Source organism: Drosophila kikkawai, chromosome 3L, assembly GCF_030179895.1.
Source record: "Drosophila kikkawai strain 14028-0561.14 chromosome 3L, DkikHiC1v2, whole genome shotgun sequence".
In the NCBI taxonomy this organism is placed as follows: Eukaryota; Metazoa; Arthropoda; class Insecta; order Diptera; family Drosophilidae; genus Drosophila; species Drosophila kikkawai.
Window position 1 is genome coordinate 14,785,826 of NC_091730.1, and position 27,742 is coordinate 14,813,567.

At 39.5% G+C, this 27,742-nt stretch overlaps 1 protein-coding gene, 1 long non-coding RNA gene and 1 other non-coding gene across 3 annotated transcripts; 2 read left to right on the forward strand and 1 right to left on the reverse strand.

Moving 5' to 3' along the window:
• Window positions 1-12,350: 12,350 nt before the first annotated feature.
• Dbx (homeobox protein Dbx) lies at window positions 12,351-27,722 on the forward strand. The gene is made up of 5 exons (XM_017167371.3): window positions 12,351-12,928; window positions 15,706-16,395; window positions 16,783-16,887; window positions 16,958-17,061; window positions 26,934-27,722. Exons 1-5 carry the CDS (start codon window positions 12,385-12,387, stop codon window positions 27,720-27,722), a joined length of 2,232 nt encoding a protein of 743 aa, XP_017022860.1. The 5' UTR covers window positions 12,351-12,384.
• On the forward strand, window positions 17,224-17,295 carry TRNAC-GCA (transfer RNA cysteine (anticodon GCA)). The gene has a single exon. It is a non-coding gene; the product is annotated as a tRNA-Cys (tRNA).
• Window positions 20,278-21,654, reverse strand: LOC108075089 (uncharacterized). Its single transcript, XR_001770717.3, has 4 exons — window positions 21,110-21,654; window positions 20,605-20,661; window positions 20,473-20,533; window positions 20,278-20,384 (listed from the first exon to the last, which is right to left on the reverse strand). It is a non-coding gene; the product is annotated as an uncharacterized lncRNA (long non-coding RNA).
• Window positions 27,723-27,742: the final 20 nt, after the last annotated feature.

Below are 27,742 nucleotides of genomic sequence, written 5' to 3' on the forward strand. Positions count from 1 at the left end.
ATCTCACCCGGGACGGGAACTGCTGAACTCTTCAATTAGAAACTTGATGCCAAGAATCTGGTCACAAAATTCTATGAGCAACGCTGAAGGACACCTGGATCATAACTTTCTCGAACTAGAAATATGGCACTTAAATAGCTTGGAATGTGAGTAAAACCATAAAGATTAAAACAAATAAATTATGATGTAATCTAGTTTAGATTATAATTTTTAGTTGGATTATTATATAAATTAAATAATCTTTAAATATTTCATTTGCTTGCAGAATATATACAGTTTACAAGTCAATATTTTTGCTGTGTAAGCTGCAGTCGCTGAGCGCTGATGATTGATGACAGCGACTTGCTTACTTAAGATTTCAGCACACTAAATAGCATGACCGGAACTCGGAAGCTTCCTCTTTTTGTGGCACATTTTGCCGCCACAACAAAGGAAGTTCTAGCCGCAGTTCAATGCGAATTTAGGGTCAAACCTGTACAACACTCAATGCGATCCTCAAGTGCTTGGCAAACTGCGTGTGGAGTCCGGAATTCGCACGGCTTACAAATGACACACAGCCAGAGTCAGTTAGTACGGTTATCGGCCAAGGATGCCACTGCAGTTACTTGGCCCCACGAAGGTTGCAGTCGACAAGAACGACTTAATTGCAGATGTTGTGAAACATAAACTATGTTTTATTTTTTTTTTGACAATGCGTCGACACATGTTGTCCGGCCACTTGCGGTCGTCACTCGTTTTTGGGCAAACAAAAATTTTAATTTATATTGCTTATAATTATAATTACCAGCATTTTGCGGAAAAGGCCACGGTGGACATTAAAAAACAGCCACCGCGGCGGCAGACGTCGCTCCACTTGAATGGCAAGAGGAATTTGTCTCCGCCTCAGTTTCAGTTTCAGTTTTAGTTTTTTTTTTTTTTACTTACAGAGCCTCTTCATTTTTTAACACTCATTGCAAGTTCAAGTTTACCGGATTCGGAGTTGGAGTTTAAATGGGTGATTAGTTAACGGCACGTTCAATTTAAGTGCCTGCGATGACGATCTTAACTGCATGATCATGTTCGGTACTTGGTACTTGGATTTAAGCAGCAAAGTGCCAAAAAAAAAGCAAAATAAGCGAGAAAAAATATGTTTTTTTCAGACCAAAAACTTGAGTTTGTTTGACAAATGTGTGATATTACCTTTTAAAAGAATACAAACCTCTTTTTCTGTTAAGAATAAATATTAAACGAGCTAAGTGCTGTCGGTAAATCCCCCTTCATTTCGCATTAATTATTTTAAATTGTCTGCAAAACTTTCCACGTAAAAATATGTATTCTCTGCAGAGGTCAACAGCTTTGTTTTGAGTCACTAAATAATTTAGAAATTTATTTAGTTATTTTATTTATTACTTTAGTTAATTTTAAAAGAATTTCCAATAAGGCAACTGTTAAAATATATCTTATAACTTTTACAAATTAAAGGTTTCTACGTTTAAATCTAAAAGAAGAAACGTAATGTTATATTTTTTAAAGTTTATTTACTCTCTTAGCCAAGTTAAAAACAATTTTTATAACCTTTTCTAAAGTTTCTTAGAAAACTTAAGAAGTCTCACATAGTTTATATTCTTTTCCATTCCACAAAAATATTGTTTTAATAGTTTGTTTGCCAGATTTTAGCATACATATTTCTTTCTGAGAGTGTATTTGCTCGTTAGATTTTTAACGTACCTATTAATATTCAAGATTCAATTCACACCAAATTGCTAACTAGAGGGGGCATCGTAATAACGTTATGGCTCAGATCAGAATCTACTACGATTCCCTGCACTTCAAACCGAGCCAAGCCCTCGACATTGTTGGCCCTTTAATGAGTTTAATGTCAAACCTTTCAGTCTGTTTGTCAGACACTTGGCACGGAATCTTGGTCTCGGATTTGTCTGGATATCCCAGGTGTCAGCAATATTATAAATACGAACTTTGAACCTGAAACAAACACTTTTTTTGTTGTACTTTATTGTACGACAAGGGTGTGACCAGAACGAAACACCATTCATCCTTAACATTGAGAGTTGATTCACCTGTTTTTGGTTGAACGAAAACGAAAACAGGTCTCGAGTGTCAAGTAACCTAGCCCAAAAAATCCAGCCGAGATCGAGAAGATCAAACGGAATCTCTCATTGCCAAGCAAATCGGAAATCAGACAGCACGAGCCAGACTCATGAAATATGACATAGCCGAAAACAATATACTGACGACCCTAAAATTATTGCCAAAATATGACGTGAAGTGCAGAAATAGTTTGTTGTTGTTATTTTTATTTTACATATCCATTAATTCAATTACTCACAGTCATATATACTGTCGGTGAGCGGTAAGCGGCAAGCGGACTTACAAAATATTCAACTTGGGCTCCAAGGGCCATAATTCACAGACGACTGGCCTAGAAGCCCGAGGAGTTGGCCCAACAACGGAATGGCATGCTTGTTGGCCAACATTATATATATATATATAATATTTGTTTCTTTCAATTGCCGCCTGAAGGACAACATTGGCCCTGCAGGCCCAGAATGCGGCGCAAAACTCAACTCAGCCCGAGCATTCGCACACACAAATCTCTTTCTTAACGCGGCCAAGAAAACGAAAAGTTTTCCCCCTGGCTGCTGCTTGGAGGCGTTGAAATGGAAATAATTACCCGCAGACTTGATGTTTTAATTTGTGGAAAATGCTTTTCATTTCTTGAGGATTTCTTAATTCAGTTGGGGATTAATTGTGGATTGATTGCAAGTGGAATTCCTGCAGAAAAATATAAAATATGCCTAGTATGAAATTAATGTTTGTTGGTGAAAATAATAAATATATTTTAAATTATATTTCTTTAATTGGAACTCCGTAAAGATGGTAAATATTTAAAGAAAGACTTTGTTAATACAGCAGAAAAATTCAAAATGTTTCATATTTTAAATGATTTGTGTACTTTTTACCTTGTTTGCCACTTTAAATATATTTATTTATATTTTTATTAAATTATTTATGGCTAACTTTCTTCCTTTCTTCTTTCTTAAAATTTAAAAGTTAACAGAATATATATTTAATCACTTAACATGACACTGCCCTGTTAGCATAATGAGCCAATGTTAAAAATTAAACCTAAAGTCAGCATACTTTTAGGCAAACATAATTTTTATTCTAAAAAACTGTATTAAAATACCTTACCTAAGAAAGAAAATATTATTTAATTCAATTACCTACTGACGTATATTTATTTAATAAATTAATTACATAATAACAACTAGTTCTAGACAAGTTCTTGAACTTATTAATCTTCGACATTGAAAATCCGGCACCTTTATCGATTGGGGCGTTACCTATTGCAATTTTGCTCTACAAGGCTTAACAAGATTTTCCATTGTTCAAGCTTAACTTTGAATTAAATTTCTCCCTTATAATTAACTCGGGACTTCCATAGCAATTACCAATTACTGTCAAGGGCACTGAGCTCGGCTGTGAACCTACGTTGGCTGTAATTTCTGTTAATTTCTTTTGGGGGGGATTTACTGGCAGACGCACAAGCGCCTCTTTGTAATTGATCCAACTGTAAACTACTAACAAATGGTCTTAAAATTAAACATTTCCAACATTAATTATTATTAAAACGGGTTTTATGACGTCAGGCAATGGCAATATAAAGCGAGATTGCAATGTGCCAGGCGAGGCGAGAGGCGGGCAGGCACCAAAAACATTAACCCATAACTTCAGGTCGTCGGGGTTTTCTGACCTCGATTCCACTTACGCGAAGGGTCAACAAATTGCGGCAAAGCTCGTTATATTTATTGCACTTTATTTGTTTTTTTTTTTTTTGTTTATCGGCGCCGCACTCAATCAATTGTCATTCAGTTTGATCGATATATATGCACTTCACTCACCCATGGCAGGTCCTTGCCAGCGATGCTGATGATTACCACTCCCATTGTCAGCTTTTTAATTATGCTGCGTTTGTTGTTACCTTATTTTACAATAGTTTTTTTGTATTAATTTGCTCGTGGCACTTAATTAAGTCTGCTCTTTGTATTTTTTTAAGAACTATATTTGCTGGTTGTCTACGCACAAAGCCTCGAAGTCTACTGAGTGACGTGCCGTGGCCCTTGGTTCACTCAATTTCAGATTTCTTTTTGCACAAAGCAGGTGCGGAGTGAGAGTTTTGGGGATTTAAATTAATAATAAAATATTTCAAGGGACATAAATTGAATTAATAAATAAAATTATATGTAAAATGCACAGCTTTGAGAATTGTTACTATTTACACAATATTATTTTTGGTTATATAAAAATTCCTATTATCATAACATGAGGAAAAACCGTAAATAAATATATTTTAGTATGAGAAATACAATCAAAAATGATTAAAATTATAGAATATACAAGTCATGTATGGGTTTTTATAAAGCTTTTTTTATATCAGCCGAATTTTTATGTAAATCTCGTCTTTACATATTTTTTAGAGAGGCATTTCCTTATAATTTGACGCCCAAAAAGCTTAACTCCGCCCCTGATTTTTGAAGAACATTTAATAAGACTTAATTGAACTGTGCGGCTGACCTGCTGGCATGCGTAAACCAGCACATAAAGCTCCACATAAGGCAGCATACCAGGCATTAATGCGTGGAGAAAAAAAGAGAACTCAGTATTTCTATTCCATCTTCTATGTATATAGTCTGCGAGACAGTTTCGTGTGACCTTTTGGACAGCCTCAACCCAGCAAGAATGATATAATTTTTGTGTGGCGATTCCAACCTACCTCAAAGTGAGCAAACATGAAAATAAATATGATTCTCTTCTAATTACAGAAACTTCAACCCTTCGGCTGCAAATGTCAATCAACTGAGAAGGCAAATAAAAAACTGGGAATTTATTTTGCATAAATGTAAATATTAATTTCTCAGTTTGCCTATGCAAACAGTGAGCTGGTTAAAAAGCGAGAGAGAGAGAAAAAAAACTGAAATTAAATTGAGCAATCAAAAATTGTGATGAGCGGAGGAGTGAAAAAACCGAAATGCCAAAGCCTGGCAAATGCAGGAACTTTGTTTGACGCACCTCGTCCGGCATGGTTCGGTCAGAAACAGATGCCAAATGTCCATCAGAAATGCAGCCAATGGATTTGCTAAAAAGTACACCAGGTGCTGGCCACCATGGTTTGGATTTTTCAAGCTGGAATCGGGAGGAAGGCGGAGAACTCTCCGGGATTAATTAAAAATGTTGCGCCTCCGGCCGCAGGCCTTCACTCAACGACTGGCTACAACGGCTTCAACTGCACTGGCAGCCAAGTTAATTGAATTGGCTACTGGTTTTATCGGGGTTTATTTCTTCAATTAGAAATTAGTCTGGAAATGGCTTAAAGAAAGGCATCTCTGGCCTTTCATAAATAATCATTTCATATTTCCCTAAGCACGTGACCAAAACGAATTTTATTTTCATTATCCAATTGCTGCTTCCCATTGATAATCCCCCATGCGATCTGAATAAATCGAGGTCACCCTTTCACTAATTTAGCACCGTGTCGGCGGGCATCCCTTTGTCCTTGCCATGATTTTTATTTTGTCCTGTGTGTGGTGGTGGTTTTAATTTCCAGCCTTTTGCATACATTTCAGCGCAATCTGTTGCCTAACTAGGCGTTACATTGATGCTACTTTCCGGGGGTTATGACTTCGACTCTGAAGGGGCGAATATGGATGCTGCGGCGGCGTCAGCTGGCGCAACTCTCTAATTAGTCCTGACAACTTGTTACGAGATCATGCGAATCGAAGGCTCAAGTCCCGCCAAACTGGGTGACAGATGAGAGCCAGAAATAAAATAAGTTTTGGCTGAGCAGGTTATTGTTTGGAGTAAAAGTTATTAAGGGATTAACGTTTGAGGGTAATAAAGGGAGATCGATTTCCCAGAAAGTTATATTGAGAAAATAAATGAGAAATAAAATCAATTAAGTTGGTTTAATTTTAGTTTTCTTATTGCTTATAATACTTTACATCGAAGACTTTAACTCTTTTCCCAAATACTTCTCACTTAACTTCACAGAAGTTTCCTCGAGACAAGACTCTTTTCTTTGTGTTTACTTCTCGCGACATCAATAAATTTCCTGTAGATATATTTTGACTAATTACTGCCGATGTCATATAAATTCTCAACTTATTTCCGACTGACTGAGCCCACACACACACCTTGAATCGTGTTTTCAGTGCCCGCAGAGAGTCACATAACTCAGCGAGTACACAGGAAGACATACAAATTAATTAAAGGACTCCTTATGCCTTGGCGAGTCAAGTAGCGGTCCTCTTTTCCGGCTTTCACACGTTTGTAGGAAACCGCTCTTACTCGTCCTTTTTATTGCTCCTCCTTGGCCGCAGCGTCAAGTGATGAGCCTTTTTCAGGGTTCTCTCGGGTAGGCATACGCAACAACCCTCCTCGAGTCCTGTGGGCTTGCCCCTGTTGTTATTGTTTCGAGCTGTCAAATTTCGTTGTATCCTGCTATCCCTTGTGCCTCCTGTTTGCCTCCTTTGGCCTTTTTGCAATTTCGTGTAATTTTATTAATCACAACAACACATTTGTTGCCTGCTACCCTTTTTCTTTGTCGCCACTCTGCCGCTGTTATCCTTTTCATTTCTGGGTCTGTGGGCCTGTGTGTCCTGTCATTTAGTTTTGACTAATTATGCAATTTGTATGCAATAAAAAATATTAATTGCCTTCTCCCGTCCCCTCCTCCTTCGTTGTCTTTGGCTGTAAAATTATGCAACTCTGCAGCGCTGTTTGTTGTTGTTTCCCTTTAAAGCTTTGTTTATTTATTTGTTGCTGCCGCGATTCCCGGTAGTGGGGCAGTGGGGAAGTCCAGTAAAAATTATGGGGAAAAAGGCTCTCTACCAGGGCTATGCGAATTTTCCAGTTGGCTTATTCGGCGCCCCCATGCGTACATCAAAAATCAACGAAGTTCATCTGGAAAAAGTGAAAAAAACGAGTACTGCAAAAAATAATAATGCAAAAATATTTTTCTTTTGGTCTACCATCAAAAAGCGGATAGGGCACTTCATCAGAGGTCAGGGAACTGCAATGGCACGAAAGAAATGTGAAAGGGTAAAAAATTATGCAAAATAATAGCCAACTTTAAAAGGGAATTTAATAAAAATGAGAAGTGAACAGCAAATATTTTTGAAATGCAAATATAGTTAATAGAAAAATATAAAAATGAGGTTCATAAACTAATTTAACACTAACATAAACTTAAAATAAGCAGAGAAAACCTTTAAATCCTGATGAATTGAATCATAGCCCGAAGAGGCTACAGCAAGGATATTGCACATAAATTACCGTCAAATCGGCAAAAGATGAAGGAAGTGATAGGTCCTTTCTAAAACTGATAACTTATTGCCTCAATGTAACAATTTTAAATTTAACAAGAAAGGATATTAGCTTCGGGAATCCAAAATTTCAATACCCTTACTGTTTGCCATAGAAGCAAGGAATCAAATCAAAAATCGATCATAAGTAAGCCAAAAATACATCAATTTTTATTCGGAAAGCTTTTCTTTGTTATTTTTTTCTAGGCTAACAAATCTGCATAGTGAATTTTAAATTTTATGAAACAAAATTTTTACCCATTTTACAAAATTTCTATTAATGCTGATCAAAAATATATATGATTTATGCGGTTGGAAATGATTTTATCATTAAATAAAATCATAATCCCCTTAAATAAGACCCTAAATATTGGAATTCTTAAATTGATATTTTTCCAAATTTTTATTCTATAATTTTTTTGTATAAATCTATTTCTATGGTAGTTTTTTCTAGGTAAACAAATAACATAATGAATTATAAATTATAAGAAATCCAAATTTTTGGCCAAATTTGAAAATTTTAACAATGTTATCCCTATATTATTTACAATACATCGAATTTAATACATTTTTGTACAACCCAAAACAGGCCTTGATTGGAACTTATAACCATCTTAATTAACCATTTCTAATTAAATTGAATTAGCTATTTGAGAAATCGGTTTTTTGATAAATCTATCTCAATTAGCCTCTCTCACGTATATTTTATAATACACCTAACTGGCTGATGTTAACAACCACTCCACCACAACTCAACGAGACACTCTCTGACCGCTTTGTCCAAACACAAATAAATATGCACGAGCCGCCGCAAAACCGCAGCTACCAACCAACCGCACACACACACACTCGACAATAACAACCATTAAATGTGTAAATTTCATAAATTAACCAATAAAGTTGGCAATTATTTCCATACAATCACTGATGGGGCAAAAAAAGAGGCAATGTGCAATCAAATTAAGTGAAATAAAGTAATAAAATGAATAAAATGCAAAATATTTTCATAAACTGAACTTCAGTTCATACGGCAATGAAAACTTTCCGCCCAAAGCCAAATAAAAATGAAAATAAAAATAAAAAGAAAGAACGAGAGTAGCGAAAAACTTGGCAACTAAAAATCGCTTCATTCTAATTACTTCCTTCGCGACTTCGCTGAAGGACTTCCGCCGTCTAGTCCAAGTTCAAGTTGAACTTCAGGAAGGGAACCGAGGGAGAGAAGCCAGCGCATAAAACAATCGTTTTGTAATAAAGATGAAAATTTTATTAAAAGATGTCGGAAACAGATGTCGCCGCCCAGTGCCGAGAACGAGAACGAACTCCGATCCCCGGGAAAAAACCCACCCAGACCCAGAGTGGGCAGCAAAAGCCAAGCCCAAAGCCATCGACAACACACTCACTTTATAATCTTTTATCGCATTTTTTCTACTTGGCTGACACAAAGAGCGTATTTATGCGACTGTTAACGTTATGAAAAGCCCATAATTTCCCAGCTACCCCATCGCAGAGGGTTCCTCAGTTCCCCCCGCCTAGCTGCCCGGCGAATATAATAAAAATAATAAACGTTGTCCTGAAAATCGATGGCAAACAGAATTCGCATTCATTTCATGGCTGCGAGTGCGCCAGCAAAGTGGGCGGTGGCAGCAGCTGATATCGACAGTTAACTTGGCCGGAATGCTTTTTCTATATCGCCGTCCTTCGCATCGAGTGTCGTGTATAAATGTTTGCGCTTTATTATATTGCCACCGAGCCAGTCAGCTATAGAGCCACCCACGAATCCACTCAACCACGCATTTATCCCCGCCCATCTTGCAGCATCTTGTGACATTTTACCATTTTTTTTCTCTCTTTTCTGGGCCCTGCAGGCGACGATACACGATAATGATATCCATATAATGATGCGGCTGTCAACGGCATTCAATTCCACACACACAGGCACACATTTCCCCATGAAGTTGTTTACTCAAACTGGAGCTGGAGTGGCATCTGGCATGTGGCACTCTTTGAATTTTTGGCCAACTGAATTTACCTGCAAGGGTATTCCGGCGCACAACAGAGTTCAAAAAGGAAGTTAGCTGGAACTTGTCATAAGTCATGAGCTTTGGGCCTTGATTTCCAAAATTGAAAAGAAGAAGTAACAAGCCTTGGTATTATCAGACGAAAGACATCATCTGTTTGTGAAGAGAGATCAATAATAAGGTCTTAAAAGAGATTTTTAGATTGAATATAAATCTGTGTAAAGGGGAGTTTATTTGGGTTTAATTTTGATACAAGAAGATGATATATTCTGGTAGATATTTTCCTTATTAAAAGTAACAAATAAATCGTCTAGAAGGATAAGGATTATATTTATTCCACTTCCCATGGCAAATCACCAAAAATGTTATAATACTCTTTTCTAGGATTTATCTTTCCTTAATTTTTGAAAAGCCACAATTCCTAAGTCTAATTGTAATTGTTATCAATGTTTTGTGTAAAAAACAAACCAGATCACAAAACATCTACCAAATTATAAGGATCACTTCACATAGACTTTGATCTCTATAGCCCAAAAGGTTTTTCCCCCAGATTTTTGTCAATGCATTGTCATCATTTCCTTCTCCACCACACACAGCCATTATCTACAATGTCAAGCTCCTCAAGCTGAAAGAGAAAAGGACCCACAAAGCCCAGCCAAAAAGCCAAACGTTAACAGCACAATAATCCCCCAACATGCAGAGCAAAACAACATCATTTACATATTTCCAATTCGGCAAACAAATTAAAAAAATAAAAACGAAACGAAAAATATAAACTCAGACCATGGCAACACTCTGTGAAAAACAATTAAAAGTTTGTCTTCAACACCTACCCGTTGCTCGCTCCAAACTGGGAACGATATATATATATATATCTATATATATATATATATGATGGGGGTTTCCCAACAAAAGCCTGTTTTGGTGACCCCTTTCATTTGTCAAAAAACAGCGCCATGACAATGGCAGATGGAACCAAAAACGGAAGCTGGGAAAAACTGGAGGGGAAATGGAGGTAAAGATCGGGGGGAGAAAAACTGCTGCACATTCAACCCACTTATCAAATAATTGTCCTCATATTATGGCAACTACAAAAAGAGATGGAGATAGCGACTTGCAATGCAGAGAGCCATTTTCCCATTTTCCCCATTTAGCTAGCGACAAAGCAAGACCCCGATTTCGCCCCCAAAAGAAATTGCGGAAAATGGAAAATACTCAGCAGCTTAAGCCATGTGTCGGTGCCAAATAAAAATGTAAGGACTCTTCAGAGCACACAGACACAGGCACACTGTGAAAGCGGAATCCTTTGCATAAATGATGATGGCATGATGAGAACTTTTAATCATTATTATCACATATTTATACGCTTATATGAGCATGTTTTATGTACTCGCTGCCAGCAGAAGAAGCAGCGAATCCTTCGGCGCGGGGGTTTGGCGGAGGGTTGCTAGATCCACGGGGTAATCCTTTGAGGCGTGCTTCATATGAAAGCAAAAAGCCACAAATGGCAGCGCAAAACAATCGCAATTGGAGGCGATGGGGGAGAAGGAGGAGAAGGACTCTGAGCTTTTGTTATCCTTGTGCTCGCACTTCTTCCCTTTTGTGGAGAGCACTTCTGCTCCTTTCATATCCTGATGATGGCTTTCCAATTCGAGTGAGGCCACGCCCTCCCAAGCCACAAGGGTTGCTCTTCGCTCTCGCTCTCGCACTGTCTCTATGTGTGCGTGTAGTAGTCCTGGCACAATAGAGGCCAAAAGGACATACACATCCTAGCTCCTAGATGGGGGGGGGGGCATTGCTAAGCTTACATAACCGCGCTGCTCAGCCATTTTCGCATTTACTTGGCTTCCGACCCCCAAGAGTAAATAAGTCATCATTGTCGATAAACTCGATTGTCGTCATCAACGGCGACGAGGACAACTAATTTGCGGTCATAATAAAAGTTAATCTACTGACTCCTTGGCTCTTTGCCCCAGGATTTTCCTATTTCTTGTGATTTTTTTTATTCTGCCTTTCGACGTTTCGTTGGTGCCTGCAACAAATTGCGCGGACAAATTCAAAAGTTGATTGGTGGGTGGGTGGTGGCGTCCAGTTCACATTATGGAGCACACACATTTCCATGAATTTTGTATAATCAAGTTTTTCTATTAAAATATATGATGCTAATTTATGTACACTGTTAGAAAAGGGGATATTACATTTTCAGATTTTTTGAAATCTGATAAGTAGTTTGCTTTTAATATCTAGAAACTCTAGGATACAATAATTTTTATAATTGTACAAAAATGAAACTTTACGTACTATATAAGATATACGAAGAGTATTACGAGTTGGGATATATATCATATTACAGATTTATTATTTATTATTTTATTATATTTCCCATACAATTTTGTTCAATGCTTAACTTAACTTAAATATATATTTATATGTTCAATATATTATTATTAATCCACAGTTTTTGTCCCACGGTGCCACACTGTGGAATATAGCTGCCCAAATCTAATAAGAACCAAAGGATATTTGCAATGGACGCACACAGTTCAAGGCAGCGAGTGGCAAAGGCAAAGGCAAAGGCAACGGCAACAAAACAAGAAAATTAAATTTTTATTGTTTTCACACAAATAAAATCAAATAAAAAGCAAACAACAATGGGTAGCAGGCAAAGGCTAAACAGGACACTCGTACAACAAGAGAAAGAGAGCAAGAGCAGGAGCCAGAGCGAGAGAGAGTGGTATATATAAGGACGAAAATCACGTGCCGCCACATAAGCCAAGGCTACTGGGCAGGAGAAACGGACCAACCACCGAAGAGCAACCCTCGATAGCAGCATCCTGGGCCACGGGATGCTGCGTCCTGCGACCTGCGCCTGCCAGGATAACAAACCAAGGCCTGTTCAGTTCGAATTGAGCACTCGACGCGAACGGCGGTAAATCCGGAATATCCTGGCAATAAATACGTTTCGCAAAATATAAAGAGTTCGTCAAAAATACGGCAAACGCGTTATGTCTACGGCCTTTCTCGTGGACAGTCTCCTGCACGCCCAGCAGACCTTCACGGAGAGCCAGCTGAAGTCCAGCCTGAGCGAGATGCTCCTGTCGCGTCGGGAACGTGAACGGGATAGGGATCCCGCGGATCTAACGGAGACCACCGCCCCCTGCGTTGAGGAGCGTCCGAATAGAAGCTGCAGCTGCTCGAAGCGCGGCTACAAGTGTGATAAGTGCCGCGAAGTCCGGGCCGAGAGTGTTGACAGCATCGAGGAGATGGACGAGGATGAGGATTCATCCGCGGATGAAATCGTAGCCGACATAGGCAGCGTCGGCGATGAGGAGCCCCATATGGATCTAGACGAAGAGCTGGAGCTGGAGGACGAGCTGCCCGAGGTGGACGAACCTGCGGCAATCAAATTGCCCAAGGTGGAGCCCAAGGATCCGAGCAGCCCGTCGGTGGGCACAACCATTCTCAAGGATAGCAACAGCAAGCCCATACTCAAGTTCAGTGTCAGCGCGATTCTGGGGGATACCCGAGAAGGTGTTCGGGTCAGGAATGGTAAGTGATATAACCCAAAAATAGGATATGTTTTAGCAGCTTATTTAAATTTTAAAATTGTTTCGCTCATAGAAAATAAAGATATTGGCAGGAAAGATTACTTATTATTATTTAATGTGTCAAGAGATTAAGGGATCTTTTGTTTCTCATAGTTCATTTTACCTTATTCTAATTTTCAAGTGGCAACCAAAGATTGTTTATTCCCCTGAGAGAGTTTGATAGAGTTTCTTCCAATTAGGTTCGTCGCCTCGGGGCTCCTCTCAAACGAATACAATTAAAAAGGCTTGGCAATTAATTTGCCGTGGCTAATGCCAAACATAAACAAAACATACATACAATTGCAATATGAAAAGCCAAAAGAATAACAATCTGGCCGAAAAGTTTCCGTACATCGCAGTACGTAGTACATTGCCTTCGTTTTTTACGCCGTGATTTTATTGTCTGTGGCCTAAGCCCTCGGGGCGTTGCTCCGCTGAGCCTCGCAGGCTGTAAAAACACAACCAGACCTAATCATGTTTAAATTATTGAGCTGAGCCCCGTAAGCAACAAAGCCGCATAACCAGTTCGGACTTCCGCAAGGATTCGAATAGATATAACCGCCGATCCAATGCGTTTCGATGCGATCCTCGGCCGCGTGCTACAACGGGGGATGAGGATGAGCATGAGGCTGAGGCTGAGCAATGTGTGGCTTCCTCTCTGGGGTGTGTGGGACACAAAAAAAAAGGAGGCGGAACCAATTGGCCATCAGTCAATGTAACAGCTTTGCCTTGGCCTTCTTTTTTTAGCATTTGAATGAAGTATTTTGCTTTGTTCGCAACGGCTAGTTTCGGGATTGTGGGATTTTAATTGTCATGTGATTATGGCAACGCGGCTTACTTTACCCATATTAATGAGTGGGCAGGGCATTCTGATTTTTTTGTATTTTATGGTTATTTTTTATGAGGTTTTATTGGCCATATTTTTGGGTTAAATCAATGTAGTTAAGGCTTTAGTTTTTTATGGACAAAGCGTGGCAAAAAATGATTGAATTTATGACTAGAAGGGAATTGGGGGATATTATTGGCATGATATTTGGAATATTTATTAGAATAATGGCGGTAATGAAGTGATAATAAAGCAAAGAATTGGTAGAATATAAATACATAATAAAACTTATGAGTTTTTATATTCCTTACTCAATAATTTATAATGCTTAAATGCACAATCGATCTTACAATCGATTCTGAATATTATACAAAAAACTTCTAAAAACAAGCATTTAAAATCAGAACTAAAATCCTGCTAAATTTGTTTCCAAGTCCTGTAATTTTACTATTATAATATATATCACCAAATCCATAATTATCTTTCGTAATGACTCTTCCTCAAATTTCCCAACTAATTGCCATCGTATTCCAATCAATGATCCACTTGGGGGATTTTCGCAAAACCAAAAACGGAAATTGCTTTTTGCTTGTAAGTAAGCCAGCCACAAAATGAACTTTTTGCCGGGGCCATAAACCAAAAGGGGGCCAAAAAGTTGCCCGCGACACAGATGCAGATACAGAAAACAGTCGGCAAACCGCGCTCCAAACAAACAAAACAAACAAAGGCGAACAATTATAACTTAATTTGTGCGCTCATTAGGCGCACATGTGCCACATCATTCGCAAAACACACACACACACAAGGATCCAGGATCCAACATTGGGTATCCATATAGAAATGGAAATTTTCGGGGGAGCCGCCGCCGTTGGCCACAGGAGTCAACGCGCACACACAAAACTGGCGAAACTAAAGAGGCGTTAATACGTTAATTGTTTCGGTTCTCTAATCGAATTAAAATCATATCCCGAATATCCTGCAGCGCCTGTCAGGATGTCAGCAGAGAAAAAGAGAGAGAGGGGGAAACGCAAGATGGGGACTGGCAATGGCTGCCTTTTTTGGGGGTGTTTAATTAGAAAATGAAATGCAGCCAAATGGAGCCACCCCCATTATCCTGATATCCTTTATACGCACACATCCGGCTGCCTGCTTTTCAAAGGCGCCAAAACTTGGCTCTCAAGGTGCGAGTGTGCGTCGAGTCCTTTATCCTGGCGCTTGTGTTGTTTGGCTTAATTATGCCAACTTCACACTGACACTTCAAAGCAGATTTCACAACCCATTGTCTGCCTGTGTCTGTGTCAAGGAGGGGGTGGGTTTCCTGTCTGGGAAACTGCCAAGACAGCACATAACACGCTCCAAGGACTCTGAATTCCTGCTCCATCGTGGGGCTTCTGCCACAAAGGCTTTGGCAGATTGTTTCCAAGCCTGACAATTTGACACTTCAAAGTGATGTTGGTTTGCGGGAATTACATTAATTTGATAAGAGAATAATATTAACTGATATAATTGTAAATCAAAATATTCTCATTAGAATTATAGGAAGACTATTAAAATCATTTTAATCTTAAAATATCATAATGATTTTGGTTGTGGTAGTTTCTTTAATTTAATTACAATAAATTAGAGATAGATAATTTTGAAAAAAAATAATAAGTATTCCTTTTAAATAATATTATTTCATCCAAAAAGAAATAAAAACCGGTTTTAATATATATTTTAAATGAAGTCAAATTGCTTTAAAAAAATACTTTAATGAACTACTTTTCCCTCAGCTTTATTGCAGTTAAAACAATTTATTTTAAACATACTTTTGGGGATAACATTTAAAGCTAACTGCTAGTGGGGCACTCTTACCCTATATGCATTCACTAATGGATATAACCACTTCTCTTTGCCTCTCAACGATTTCACAGAATTCATGCAACCGCAGCATATATGGCCTTATCTACAACAAAACTTCATGCAGCAGCACACACATCAGTATCACCAACACCATCAGCAGCATCCACAGCATCCACACCAGCAGCAGCACCAACAGTTGCCAGTGCCAGGACATCCAGGACATCCAGGGCATCCGCATCACCATCATCACCAGCATCACCATCACCATCCGGGGGCGGGGCATGCCCACTTTCCGCATCCCGCATTTCTAACGCATCAACTGCCGCCGCATCAGCAGCAACAACAACAACAACAACAGCAGCAGCAGCAACAACATCCCGGCAATAGTTGTCAGCCGCAAACCGCATCCTCGTCGTCGTCACCTGGCAGCACAATTAGTGATAGCGACAACAATCACGGCGGCCCCAATCCCACTGCCAACTCTGGCCAGGATGGGCGACCGCACGAAATGGGAGCTGCGGACGAGGACAATGCCAATCGAAGATTAACGCAAGACAAGCAGCAGCAGCAGCAGCACCAGATGCTGGGATCAGCCGGAGGAGGAGGAGGTGGTAGTGGCCATCCTACGCCGCCACCACCGCCTCCTCCGCCGGTGATTGCCAAGCCCATGCCCAGCAGACCCACACCCTTCCTGCCACACACCCTTAACCATCCGCACCTCCACTCGCTGCTGGCGCACTGCCGGAATCCCTACATGAGTGGTAAGAGGAGTTTCCTATAAGCTGGTGTTGGGGATGTGACGTTTTGATACTTGAAATAATATTTATTTAAATTACAAAGCAAAGTTGGGAAAATAATATTTTAATTTGAAATTATTCTTAAAATATCCCCGTAATGAGACAAATCTTCTGAAAGTTTCCACTTTATTTTAATGTCATAAAAGCCTATAGGGACTTCATAACTCTGCCAAGCTTGGCTTTTATTTCCAAGTGTACTGCTCCCTAATTGCTGTCCGAATGTGATGACGACACATCCCCAACTTCCGACTAGATCGCCCGCCCGCTGTGCCCATTAACAAGTGTTTTGGTCTAATGCATTTCCTCTCACTCTTCCTGGACTCAACCCACTCACCATTTTCCCAATTGCAGTTGGCGCTCAAGTGTTTCCCCTGCCTCCGGGCCAGGGTTTTCCCTGGGCGCATTCGACACGTGGCAAGCCTCGCCGTGGAATGATGCGACGTGCCGTCTTCTCAGGTGCGTAGAATGGGGAGTTTGCCACATGGAGAGGGTAAACTTATTAAGAGGTTACTCTGGCTACTTGCAGATTCGCAGAGGAAGGGTCTGGAGAAGCGGTTCCAGCAGCAGAAGTACATCAGCAAGCCGGATCGCAAGAAGCTGGCCGAGCGACTGGGTCTCAAAGACTCTCAGGTTAGTTTCTTTATCTCTTAGAAAATAATACGTTATATGGAACGTACCTATAGCTGCCTTTGTTGGCTTTCGATTCTTTTGATCCATGCGTGAGTCATACTTTTTGCGAAATTCAATTAGCAATGTTTTATATACGAGCAGGTGCTGGTAAATATTCCAACTGGGGGCATAGCTCAGGGGTAGAGCGTTCGACTGCAGATCGACAGGTCCCTGGTTCAAATCCGGGTGCCCCCTTTATTTTTGTAAAATATATGCTTTCTTATATACATTTCTATATATGTATATACTTTTTATATTTATGAGACACATATCTTCGTTTTAAGTAGCAATTCACTTAATATTTTGAAAGACAACGATTTCGCAACTAGTTTAAATGTTGCATCATCTTGTATTCTTAACACACGTCTCTTTGGGTTACAATAAAATAAATTAATTAAATAATAATTTAGAAGGGAAGTCTCCCAGGATTACCTTGAGCTGTATAAAATATTTTCATATATTTTTTTCAATTTTATAATATATTCATTTTCGATTAAAAACCTATATTATAGCTTTTAAAAAGAAAAACCCTATTACTCCTAAAAACCTCTTCCATTTAATCCTTATAAAACCCGGATATTTACACACAACTTTCCCCTAAAAAAAACACACAATTAGCATTCCTAAACGCATTTCACAAAGCAACAAACTTTACCCAGCAAACTCTCTAAATTTTGGTGTAAGCAATCCATAAACAATCTGCTCTCGAGACAAACAAAATAAAATCAATAAGCATAATAAGCACGAAATGAAGCCATTATAAAATTATATATATATAAACCGCTTATAAAAATTCAGTTTGGCGAACTTTTCGCATCAGCTTTAATAAGTAAGCAGACAACAAAAGGGACGACAATGTCGACGGTGGAAAAGGAAAGCCCGAAACAAAAAGCGGACAAAACTCCGCCCAGGAAAGCTCTCTGGCAATGGCTGCGCACGGGAAAATGGCAGAAAAGCCAGAAAAAAGGGGAGGGCGGTCTCTCCTTGAAATGCGCAGTCGCTTTCTTATACATATATCCCCCAGATATATATGGGGATATATGTACAGGCCCCGAGGTCGAGGTATAATGAAATTATAACGAGCCATAAGAAATTCATGTCGCCTGAGACGCAGACAGTTTTCATTGATTGCGTAGCCACCGGCATCGACCGACCAGGTCCCTTTCGAGTCATGCAATAATTAAATTAATTTTTGTAAAACTCAGACAATACTTACACATAACAAAAAAATACGGAAAAAAGAGAGCTGGGGCAGAGGGAAATACCTTTTTTTTGTGCAGACAACAGCGGCATTTTCACATGGCTGCGAATATTTGCGTGGCCAATTTGGTCTTGTCAAAATGTAATCGATCACAACTCAATCAGGCCCCGGCAGTTGTCACCACCAACCAAAGTCATCCCTTGAATGGGTCCCGGTATATAGTCCCGAATCCCTATGATGATGCTGATGACTGACAATGTCATGCCAAATTAGTGCAGCTCCTTTTTTGTTCTAGCATATGATTCATAAGAATTTCATAATTGCACAGTATAAGCGTGTCCAGTTTGCATTCGAAACATGAATTCATCAACTCATTGCATAAGTCACGCCCCTTTTTTTGAACCCATTTGGAACGATCGATCATTTACAGCCTAATGATCTTATAATTTCACGTCTACGTATAATGCCAGCGACAGTATTTCAAACGTAAAATCGTAACAGACGTCTAGAGTTTAAAATTGTGTAAGATCTGTTGAGCTACATTTACTGGGAACCTTTTTTTTTATTATAAATAGTAAATTATTTGCACCGTGACTAGGGGCTTAGTTAAGCGCTGTAACAGCCTAAGATTTATGGAGTTTAGTTAAGTCACAATAAATCAGAGTTGAAGATTATAGTCAGTGTCACAAAAAAAGAGGAGCAATGTCTAGTTTTGAAGAATGTGTATTGTTGAACTAAAATGAAAAATAAATACTTAATTTTGGGCAAATTAAATTTAAATCTTCCTTTTATTTTAACAATTCTCTCTAAAACTTAAAGCAAGCTTGCTTAAAATTAGCAACTCCCATTCAAGTTCATTCAAAAACCATTCAAAACCCATTCAAAGTTATATCCTCTTGCAACTTCAACTATTATTTTATGATTATTGCCCTCAGCTTGGCTATAAATCCTGAGATATAGAGGGAAAACTTCTAAAGCATTCATCAAATGCAGTTTGTCAAAGTGTGAAAATGGAAAATGTCGAAGGCGCCTTTAAAAACAAAAGACCGTGAGGGAAACCCAGGAGAAAAAAGAAGCTAAAAGAAAAGCTCGTTTGGTGACCATGGCAAAAAATGTGCAAAAATGTCAGAAAAATTCGCAATCAAATCGCAGCGGGTGTCCAGCTTGCGGTGGCTCTGGACCCTGTAAGCTCCTGAACAGAGGATATGGGTAGAGGCAAAGGACAAAGGACAAGGGACACGGACAGGGACACATACACCCAAAGTGTTGGGCAGCCGGCGGCGATGGGAGCTCCATTAACGACCGACACATATATAGAGAGTGTGGGTTGTGTAGGACTGAGGTCCTTTGCTACGTAGTTTGGGTGATGAACGAGTGCGGATATTCACACTCGAGTGTCACAGGTTGAGTGGGTGTGAGTGTGTGTGTGTGTGAGAGAAAGAGTGAATCTGAGTGTGGCTTGCATTGCGCCTAGCTGTATGCAACATGATTTAAGAGCCTGCCTGCCTGCCACCTCCTTCGTTTTGCTGCACTTTTTGCAGCTCGCTTGTTGTTCACTTTGCTGCACAGTACGCGTCATAAATATAGCCGCACACTGCACTGGCCGCCTGCAATTCGAGTATCGAGAGCAGGGGGCCTTTTTGGCCATTGTCCATACACAGAAAAAATTATCGTGGGTAAATCTAACCATTTCGTGGGTTAAAAGGTAACAACCAAAATCTTGGGTTCCATGAACTGTACGCTGCAGTATAACGACGTAACGCGTTACGTAACATGTACTGCTCTACAGTAAATGGAACCACGATTTTGCGGTTAAAAAGCGCCAAACCACGAAAATTGTGAAATACACTATTTTACTATTTTACTGTAGACTACCCCCGACTACAGTAATTGCAGTTCATATTACCACCAAAATAAAACCAAAAATTATTTTAAAATTTTAATAGTATTTTTTTAATTACTTATTCTTTAAAAATATTTACAGAGGGTCTTAATTAATAATATTTTTTTAATTACTTATTCTTTAAAAATATTTACAGAGGGTCTTAATTAATAATATTATGGACTTATATATATATATTTCCTATATGATGAATAAATAAATTAAATATTAAAATTGTAAATTTATTAATAAATAAATATTAAGTCAAACGATGATTATCAATACTCACAAATATATATTAGTCCATATTTCACATCCGAACTGGTACTTTTGTCTCGACTATAGCTTTTCTGAAATAAAAATTGATTTAAGTAAATTTGTTTATTAAAATTAATAGAAAACGGCCAAATATTTTACTTACATTTTGTTGATTCCATTTACATAGTTATGTTTTATAGTTACATGTGTATACTTTCACCTGAAAACAAAATAGAAAAGTATAAAAGATTTAATTATATATGTATATCATAATAAGATATAAAACAAACGGTTTTTGGATGTCAGTGCCAGCTATCTTGCTCGCACTCGCCTGAGATGGTTGCCATCGCAAGTCAACAAGAAGCCAAAAAATACATTTGCATGCATGTACATGTCCGCTGATCGCTATTTAAATTGTAAAATAAAGAGAGGCAATCAAAGATCAGTGCCAAATATAAGATTTTACATATATGCATATATGTACATATGTATATATTTTAATCTGTACACTAACTTTACTTTTAAAAGCGTTACTTCTTGCGATCAGCGGCGTACGTGTACTTGCATATGTACATACATACATATATGTATATGTATGCATAAATACATAAACATACATATGTACATTCGCCAATTGCGGATCTTTAAATGATTGTTTGGGAACTTACCGAGAAATGTGGGCAATAAGTCTCTGAAATCCCACTCCTCCAGAAAAAGGAAGGTCAATATCACTCATAACTTTTACTTTTAACTTTTTCACTTCACTTTTCGCTGCACAACTTCTCGAAACCGACGCCGCTTTTTAAGTGTGCCCGAAATCGTTTTTTCAAGAAACGTTTGCAATATACTAGAAGTTTAGAAATATATACCAGAATTATACCAGAAAGTATTTTAGTGGGCAGAAAAAGTTATGGATTTTCATAAAATATTTAATAAACTTATAAAATGTTAATGTTACTTACCTTGGGAATGCAAAAATACATACACGATACCAAAGAAGATAAAGAAACACATAAAACTTTTTACGTAAAACCTACAGTATTTTGACTGCAGCTGACAGTCACGACAGTTCGCAAAGCCAACAACAAAAAACACACAGAATCTCGTACGTAAGGGTGACTGTAATTGACTGTCATATAAACTGTCGTGCAGTCACCAAATCCAACAACAAAATACATTGACAGTAGCTTCACTGTTATTCAACCAAAAGAAATTGTTCATTTAACCCACCAGAATTTTTTCTGTGTAGAGCTTGGGTCGCGTGCCTTGCGGTCGACAAACGTTGCATTGATGATGGCCAGCTCTCAGTTGGCCAGTTGACCAGTTGGCCAGGTGATTCATCATTTCGAGTGTTGTTCATTGCAACGTTTATTGCGATTTTTACAAACGCACTCGAAAAATTGCTGCCAACCGATTTATGGGCGCGGTTTCTGTGCATTTTTTAACCCCAAAATTGAGGATGCAAGTCACGTTCAAGGGATTATTAACTAAGGGTTTTTGGTGTTTGGGATTAAGTGGAGTATATTTTGATAATTAACTTCTTAAATGAACTCTAGGTCTATTTAAATATACAACAAAGTAGGTATAAGAATTATGTTTAACCTTTGAGAACCATTTAGCTTTTTTTAGTACTTGAAATATATATTTTTGAATACCCAAAATCAACTCATATAAGACCCCGCTGGAATATTCATTGCTGTAACAAAATCCCATTTGAATAAATTAATGCAAAAGGGCAAATATCCCTAAATCTAAGCCTTATTTTTCGATAATGCCCAATAAATAAAAACCAGAGATGAGCTTTACGCAACCCAACTTCCCAGTAGAAGACCAGCACACTCCTGCCATCAGTCACGCCCTCTTCAAAGGGCACTGCAACTGACAGTTACCAGCCTCATAATCCGCTGGCTATAAATTTAATTGCCATTAATGACACTCCATGAGCGGGTAAGCTGGAAAGTGGAAATTCCGGGAAAAGAAAGAGCTTGCTCTGCCCGCAGGCGGCTGCCAAAATCATGCGGCGGAAATGAAAACATCTTGAGGCGAAAATGTGATTTGCATTTTTAAATCAATACACAAAGGAATCGCGGTATAAATATATATACATATATAGGACTAGGATTGGAGAACAGGATAATAGCAGTAGCTGAAGCTAAAGCCACCCCCGCTGCACACACGTGTCTGGCTTTGGTTGTCGCTCTCGCCCGGCAACTTTTTAAGTGTCATGTCCAAAACAAATTCGTCTGTTTTTGATTTGTCGAAAAATCGAGGGGAGAAAAAATCGGGCAGCCCTCGTCGCCTTGTCGAATAAAGGAAATTCCCGCCAACGCTTTCGCAATCAATTGTGGAATTTTCACCCATTTCCCACTCTCTCTCACTCTCTTTCTGTTTACTGTCTCTCTCTCTCTCTCTGGCACTTTTGGCATTTTCACGTTATAAATATTTTTATTTTCCATTTCGTCTGCCTTGTCTTTTGTCTGTTTTCCACACAGCAGCAGACGCTGCTGCATCGTTTTGTTTTTTATTTGGTTTTCGATTTCCCGATTTCGTTTTCTTTGACAGAAGCTGCTGGCCGTTGGCTTTAAATCAAGCTGCACAATAAATAATAATCCCTGAATGGGGGAAATCCATGGAGAGTATTTAACACTCGATCTCTGGGTTGGTCTTTTGCATTGTTTGCTTTGGTTTTTATGAGTCTTGTTAGCCCCTTAATGGTCGTCTAGGGGTTTTGGTTAGAGAAAAGCTGTGAAAGTGATTTAAGATTTGGAAATTGAGGATTAAGTGAGTTTAACTAGGACTTAAATACATAAAAATATTACATTTACGGGAGAAATCAATTTATTAGAACCATGGATAGTTGTATCCATGTTCCATGTTAGAAAGAAAAATGGTATTTGCTTTTATGTTCAAAATTTTAAATGCGTTTGACTTTTATTTTTTAAAAATATATATGTAAATACTCCCCAACTACTTGTATCCTTCCATTACTTAAAGATTTTATACATAACTTTTTTATAAATCCATCGTATTCAACTTTTACAACGCCACAAATCAAAGAACACTTAATGTTCCGAACTCAAATTTCATTTCAATTTGCCAATTTGCAACCCTCCCCTTGCAAAAACCAATTGGGAAACATTAAAACCCATCATTTGCAGCTTTGGTTACAAAATAAATTTGTTGACAAATTGCTAAATAAATGGTTCGCCCGGCCACAAGCCAAAGAAAATTTTGCAAACACTCTAGAGAGATTCCCCCTAAAACAATAACCACAAAAGCGGGGCAGGGGGCAGGAGCAGGAGCAGACCAGATTGGAGGCAGTACAATCCAAATGGACCATGGCCAGTAACCCAAAACGCACTGCCAACTGCTGTTGGAATGACTTTGGCAAATAGTAGCAGACTATTTAATACGCTATTACGCAGCATATCGAATGACATGCCGGGGCCCCGAAAATGGGTTGACAGGAAGGAAGGAACGAACTCGAACTCCCCCTTGAAGCCAGCCTCATTAGTTAACATATGTTGCCCTCGGACGAGATTGGCAAAAGTCGGGAAATAGCAGGACGGGACGAGACTCTATCCTCCCCCACAAACAACAGCTTGTGCTCATTGCCCAAAGTCAATTTTCGGAAGAAAAAAAAATGTATATATAGCAGAAGGGAGGACGAGGACTGCCGCCCATTATATCCCAACTCTACTGGGTTGCTTTATAAAAACTTCAAACAAATTCTATGCGCGTTATGCTGGCAGCGTGTCAGAAAAATATGTTACTTATCGTTTTGGCTTACTGTCAATGGAATGGGCTCTACGGCGAGTGGTACTGCTTTTGGGGGAGTATATATTCCCTGGAATGGTGATGGTTTGGGGTCTTTAACAAAGTGGCAAAACGTTTAGCCGGAATTTGAGATAGCATCCGAGCTTGAGAACTTCATTTCAGCAGAGATGTGATTACATGAGGGCTGTTGGTCAGGGTTAATGTGAAGTAACTAAATTACTAAAGGAGTTAGAGGGGTCTAACATATAATGTAATGGGATAAATCAATGGTAAGATATTTAGTCATATTTTTAGCTAGTAACATTTTTTTGATTTATTCTAAAATGTTTAGAATTATGATGTATTCCAGTCTCCAGATTACTTCCACTATTTTAAGTACCCTAAATTTCATTATTTCATTTTTGTTGTAATGCCAACAGTCTAAACTAATTATCAAAATCCTTGATTATCCTTGATTATTCCACAACAATTTAATACTTCATTAACCCCAAAACTCCCCGCTAATTACAATACACAACAATTGAGTTTTAGTTTTTGTGTCGCCAAGCACAAATATTTGCATAATTTTAATTATATGATAACGAATATTTGATGTGTTAGACAATAATTATACGTTTACGCTGTGATTTTATGGGAGGTAGGGAGAGAACACTCATTACATGGCCAATATTTGTTAACAAGCCGGACTAAACGTGACTCTCAATGGCAGTTTATAATTTCCCCCAAACGAGGCATTTCCTGGTTTATTTGTTAGTAATTATAAAACCGATTGGGTTAACTAGAACAGGTTCTATATAATTTTTAGGAAGGCGGAGAGAGCAGTTCTACTTGCCGTAGGCAATCATCACAGTTTCGAGCTCATTAAACAAGCCAACGGAAATGTCCAGACGATGGGCCGCGCTCCTTGGCATACTAAATTGCACGCTTTATAATTAATTTCCATCAGAAACAGACGATGACTATGACGACGGTGGCTGGGTCCAAGATCCCATTCCGCTTTGGGCCTTCTGGACCCATAATCATTAATCTTATCGCCGCCTGAGCTTATTATTTCAATTGCCGAATGGTGGGTGGGCGGCTTTTCCGAGGGACAGACGCTGAAAAAACTCAATGACCGGAAGTAAGCGAAACAGCAAACCAAAAGCCGAAAGCCGCAAACATGTTCGGGGGCCACGTGCCACCAGGGTTGGAAGGGCAGCTTCCCAAGGATACTCGGCCAAGAAATCTCTGCGGTTAATCGCTTGTTTAACATGTCAGCAGCTTTTTGTTGCCGTTGTTTACTTATTTATTTATAAATAATCTAATCACCAGGAGAGTGGGTGGTGGCGGCTTTGCTCCCTCTCCAATTTCACGCATCAATTTGCTTTAAATTTCACATCAAGTCACAATCTAATTGCGAGCAGGGTGTGGGTGGGGAGAGCCCACACATAAATTGTTGCAAATTGTTTTGGCTTGCAACAAAGTGCGAGTGTCCTGCTGTGTCATAGGCACGCAGGAACGACGAGCTCCAGGATGAGCGAATAGAACACAACCCCCGGCACAATAACTCAAACACAGCTTTCAGCGGTGAGGAATGGAAGGGCCAAGGATGCGGTCCGACGAGTCCTGCAATCCACTTCAAGTGTCTCTCGCCCTGCTCTCTCGCCTGTCAAATGCAATGGGTCGCCGCCGCCGCCGCCTTTGGATGAGATCAGGTCGTCCGGGAAAGGGGCTTTGGCTCTAGGATGTGAGAAACAAGACTTGCAGAATTTTTGCTGGACCAACTTGGCCAGGCACTATGTAAAGAAAATAAACAAAAATACTGGGAATATATTTTGAAAAAAAAGATTTATATAAGATGTTTGGAAAATTAAGAAAATTATTTCCATTTCTAATGAAAGCGATTTTAGTTTATATTTATATTTTTGGGGAGAAAATGGCAATATAAGACTGGTTTTTGTAATTTAAATATCAAAATCATGTCTTAAAATATCAAAATTTTGAAGATCTTAGTTTGAAAGTTAATTTATTTATTTAAAAAGATTTTTTGTTTTCAGCAATTTAATGTTTTTGTCCCACTGTACGGCCTCTAATCAATTTGTAGCCGCTTTTGGGGAAAATGTCTCTAATTTGCATTTATTATGGATATGGCCAGCGTCTGGCAATGGCAGTGCAGTTCAAACTTTTGCCCCCCAACCCATGACCACGCCCACACACACGACCCTCGCCTAACAGGGAAGGATGTGGGGTGTGAGTATTTGGATCTGTGTGGGTTTATCCGGAGATTCAATTTGCCACAGAAAAGTTTTTGCCGGATAGATCGGAAAAGTTCAGTTTCCGAAAGCGGACATCGTGGAAGGAATAAAATATACACACTACACACACTCAAATTTATATACGAATGACCATGAAATGTTTAGAAACTATGTAGACTTGGGGAAAAGGGCAGTTGTTTACTTTGAAAATATTATATATGATATAACAAGAAAGGAAGGTAGCTTCGGTGAGCTAAATACTGTATATCCTTGCTGGTATAACGTATAAAAATTATGGACACAATTTCTCTGCCTGTACTCCAATGTCTCTGCCCCACTGTCATACCCTTTATCCCCATATAATCCTCCAATCCTGCTGCGGACAGCTTTCCATCTGCTGGACGACAGCCTCTCCTTAATTTACCCATTTCAATCAAAATGAATATCGCATTTAAAATCAGTTTTTCTCTTTCATTTGCAGGTGAAAATTTGGTTTCAAAACCGGCGGATGAAGTGGCGGAACTCCAAGGAGCGCGAACTGCTGGCCAACGGTGGTTCCCGGGACCAGACGCTGCCCAACAAGAACAACCCCAATCCGGATTTGAGCGATGCCAAGTGCGATCGCCCCCTGACGCCACTAAGCCCATCCTTGCTGTCGCCAAACGGAAGTGCCACACCTCCGCCGGGACCACCGCCGGGCACTGTGACCAAGGAGGAGCCGCCGGCAGCAGCCGTGACCCCAAAATCACCGCAATCCGTTAGTAGCCGGAGCAGTCCTTCGGTGGGCTATGGCATTCAGATCAGTTCACCGCCGCCGCTGCTCACTAGCAATGCGGCCACGCCCACTCCGGCGGCAACACCTGGCAATACGGTTTCATCTGCCACCTCCTCGTCGCCAGGCGTGGCCAGCAGTGCCGCAGAGTTTCAGGCCAAGATCAATGCCGAGATGCAGAAGCAACTGGTGGCCGCCGATCTCAAGTTCAAGCTGGAGAGCAGCCTGCAGGAGGCCAAGCAGCGGCGGTTCGAGCAACTGCAGCAGCAGCTCCATCACTCGCCGCACTTCAGTGCCATGAGGGAGGTGGAACTGGCTGCTGCAGCAGCAGCTGCGCAACTGCATCATCATCATCAGCAGCAGCAGCAACAGCAACAGCAGCAACATCAACAACAACAGCAGCAGCAACATCAACAGAGCTCCGAGTTCATGAAGCTTTACTACGATGACTACGACGACTCCAACTCGGACAGTGACGAGGAAATCAGCGTGACGTGATTTGTAACGTGGACAGGCCG

Excerpts from the sequence above, each read along its gene's own strand:
- Dbx (XM_017167371.3), top strand. The coding sequence starts at position 12,385 with ATGTCTACGGCCTTTCTCGTGGACAGTCTCCTGCACGCCCAGCAGACC. Across the intron at positions 16,888-16,957 it reads GCGACGTGCCGTCTTCTCAG|ATTCGCAGAGGAAGGGTCTG; the intron begins GTGCGTAGAATG and ends GGCTACTTGCAG. Across the intron at positions 17,062-26,933 it reads TGGGTCTCAAAGACTCTCAG|GTGAAAATTTGGTTTCAAAA; the intron begins GTTAGTTTCTTT and ends TTTCATTTGCAG.